Source organism: Lycium barbarum, chromosome 1 (assembly GCF_019175385.1).
Source record: "Lycium barbarum isolate Lr01 chromosome 1, ASM1917538v2, whole genome shotgun sequence".
Taxonomy (NCBI): Eukaryota; Viridiplantae; Streptophyta; class Magnoliopsida; order Solanales; family Solanaceae; genus Lycium; species Lycium barbarum.
The window spans coordinates 1,730,036-1,733,354 of record NC_083337.1 but is presented as its reverse complement, the minus strand read 5'-3'; the positions used below and the strand labels follow the sequence as shown (position 1 = coordinate 1,733,354).

Genomic DNA, 3,319 nt, shown 5'->3' with positions numbered 1-3,319 from the left:
TAATCATTTGCTATACTATTTTACCAGCTTTTCTTTGTTCACTCTTTTTTCCCCACCTTTAGTCAAGACGGTTCAATTGAATCGTCTATTGTGCAAAAAATTAAGGGCCAAAACAATATTGTGTGTGTATGACTATATATTATTGAATTTCTTTGACATAGGGAAGTTTCTATTGTAGTGATAAAAGGCGGTTCAAGATTTTCTTTAGGGGCGCGGACTCAAATTTCAGGCATGTCATTCTTGCATTATTATTTGGACTTCCCTTTTTGGAATTCCTAACTTTGTCAGGTGTGATATTTTTGTATTATTTTAGCTTCACTCATTCAACTCCGCTCAAATCTCGTAAGGTGTAACATTCTTGCGTTATTTTTACTTTCGTTATCAGAATTTCCAACTCTCCTCAAACCTTAGGTGTGATGCTCTTGCGTTATTTCAACTTCTATTGTCACAATTTTCAACTCCGCTCAAATCTCATCAGGTGTGACATTCTTCAGTTAATTTAACTTCTCCAGTCAGAATTTCCAACTCCGCTCAGATCTCAAGTGAGAGATGTTTTTCCTTGTCAGAATTAATTCCTTACTCCGTCAGGTGTGACATTCTAGCATTATTTCAACTTTCTTATCAAAATTCCTAACTCTGTCCCTGAGTACCTAGGTTATTACAAGCCCTCCCATGCATGGCAGCTGTTCATGATGAGGACCCTTTTGGTTTTGAAGATTACTTTCCTTCAATGATTAAAACATTAGGGGTTGAAAGGTTCATGGAGGAACTACGCCATGGTTTTTTCTTGCTAATGGATGTACGTGTAGGGCTCATTACATTTGAAAGCTTGAAGAGGAACACAATGTTGATGGGGTTGCATGAATTGAGAGATGATGAGCTTGTTTGCATGTTGGCTGAAGGAGATTTGGATGGAGATGGAGCTCTTAATCAGATGGAGTTTTGTATGCTCATGTTTAGATTGAGTCCTGGATTATTTATGGATGGATCCAAGTCGGATCGAGTACCAGTCATCTCTCAACCTGATTTTTCTTTAGTTTCGGGTGGTACAAATTAAATAAAAGAAAAGTCATATTACGTGATTCGTGAGGAGAGGAATGCGAGAAAGTGCGCTGTGTTTAGTGCTTCCGTTTTAGAAGTCAGATTGGATTTCCAAGAAATGTACGAATAACTAGGGACATATTGATTTACAATATTTATTCCTAGCTGTATGTTTTACTATCGATCTGTTTTGTTGAGAATTTTGCTTCTTTATTTTTTCTACCAGGAGATTAGCTGAAAAGGAACATGTATTAATTGTTCCATCTTGTAAAATGGTCATAGTGTATGGGGTGTTGTGAAAAAGAAAAAAAAAACTTGTGCGGTGAACGTGGATCGAATACGTGACCTTCAAATCTTCAGTCAGACGCTCTCTCAACTGAACTATCCCCTCTATATGTGTAATGTTCAGATGATAAAATATTAGTAGAATGTGTTAATAGTTGTTAATTGGAGTTTTAGCATAACTTACCTCCACATTAAAATGAATCAGCACTAAAAGTAAACCATGTTTGGTTTTAGTTTGAAGAGATTTAATCACCACATAGAAATCAGCACAAACTTATACAATGTTTGGCAACCACGCGATTCCACAGTACACACCAAACCCGCTTATTACATAAAATGAATCCTTTCATCATTACATAATTAACATTTGACATACAGTACATAAGATACATGCAAGTAATAATAAGAAAATATTGAATCTAAAGTAACAATATAATATCACCTACCTTTCGAGGTAGGGGTAAGGTCTGCGTATACTCTAATCTCAGCCCCTAGGGGCGAATTTAGGTAGAAAATTCGGGGCACGTGAATCCATGGTCTCTCCATAAAATTAGGTATTGTATGCATATATTTCTTAAAGCTAGTATAATATTATCTGCTGAAACACATGCTACAAGAAGGGGAAATGGTACACTTAGTTGAAGATTGAGTTGTTTACCTAGAAAACAATTCCCATTTAGCACATTTTTACTTTTTTTTTTTTTTTTTATGGTTAACCCATGTTCTAAAAAATTTAAATTCGCCTCTGTCTACCCTCTCCAGAACCCACTTTGTGAAATCTCACTGGGTATGCATGTTGTTGTTGTTTGTTGTAACGATACAATATCAAACAATAGGTAGCAACCATCCAAATAACTTGTATTAATCTCCACGAAGATATTAACACAAAGTTATACAAAATATCGGTGCAATTTGAGATTAGACTTTCATCTTGGATAGCTTTAATGGAGGAAGGATAAATTTAAGCCATTTAAATAATGATAGAGATGTTTTTCTACGAAAAGTACAACGGAGGGTAAAAGTAAACTTTTTGGCATAGTAAAAGGCCAAATTTGGCCCTTTCCCAATACTTAATTTGGTAAAAAAAACTTTCGGATTTCCTTTTTCAATAATCAATTACACTTCCTTTGTCCCAAAATAATTGTCATCTTAACAAAAAATATTATTCCAAAATAAGTGTCATCTTAGATATTCAAGACAAATATTGCCTATGCCCTTAGCATAAAAAAAAAAAAACTTTTTTTTTTCTCTTTTCTGAACTACCATATTCTAAGTTCAGTCGCATGAGTAAAAAAAAAACAAAAAAAAACATATATGTACACATATATAGCACGGCGATATGGGATCGACGCTTCACCTCTTTCAGTGAGGAGACAAACATGACTGGAAAGAAGAAGACAATTCACAGCAGTTGAAGCCGAAGATGATTGCAGTTTGTTTTAAACGCTTCTATCAAGTCGGCATTACTTCTTCAAATAATGATGCCACTAAAAAATCTGATGGATGCTTCAAGTAGTCGCTTGCCAAAGCTAGAATGTCGCTCCTATGATGAGTTGAGATTTTTTTCACCACAAATGTGCAAAGCTGAAGAGTCGAACAAGATATTCTAAGCTGAACTTGGAGAATTATCTGTACATATGTAGAAGGCATTTGAGCGTCATTTTTAAAAATATTGTAGTTCGATGAGTCGTCTTTCCAACAAAATTGGAATCTCGTCATTTCGGCACTCGTACTCCGAGTTATGAATTTTCTCCCACCCAAGCATGCAAATCTGGAAAGTCATTGCGGCAGATCCATGGATCAACTTCAAAATTTAATTCAAGCCGATCCTGAAGGAGTTTGGCTCTAATATTTTGATATGTAGCCTCTTTTAAAGTCTAGTTTCTTCAGAATCAAGAGGATCTCCATTCCATCATTCCTACATCAAAGAATAAATATTTTTGCAAAGATGCGCCAAGTACTTGGTCGCCGAAGTTTGGAAAGGAATACCCCA

General features: G+C 35.5%; 1 protein-coding gene across 1 annotated transcript; it reads left to right on the top strand.

Annotated features, from left to right (window-relative positions):
• LOC132634798 (calcium-binding protein PBP1-like) lies at positions 1 to 1,248 on the top strand. Its single transcript, XM_060351261.1, has one exon. It carries the CDS (start codon positions 677 to 679, stop codon positions 1,055 to 1,057), a length of 381 nt encoding a protein of 126 aa, XP_060207244.1. The 5' UTR covers positions 1 to 676; the 3' UTR covers positions 1,058 to 1,248.
• Positions 1,249 to 3,319: the final 2,071 nt, after the last annotated feature.

Excerpts from the sequence above, each read along its gene's own strand:
- LOC132634798 (XM_060351261.1), top strand. The coding sequence starts at position 677 with ATGGCAGCTGTTCATGATGAGGACCCTTTTGGTTTTGAAGATTACTTT.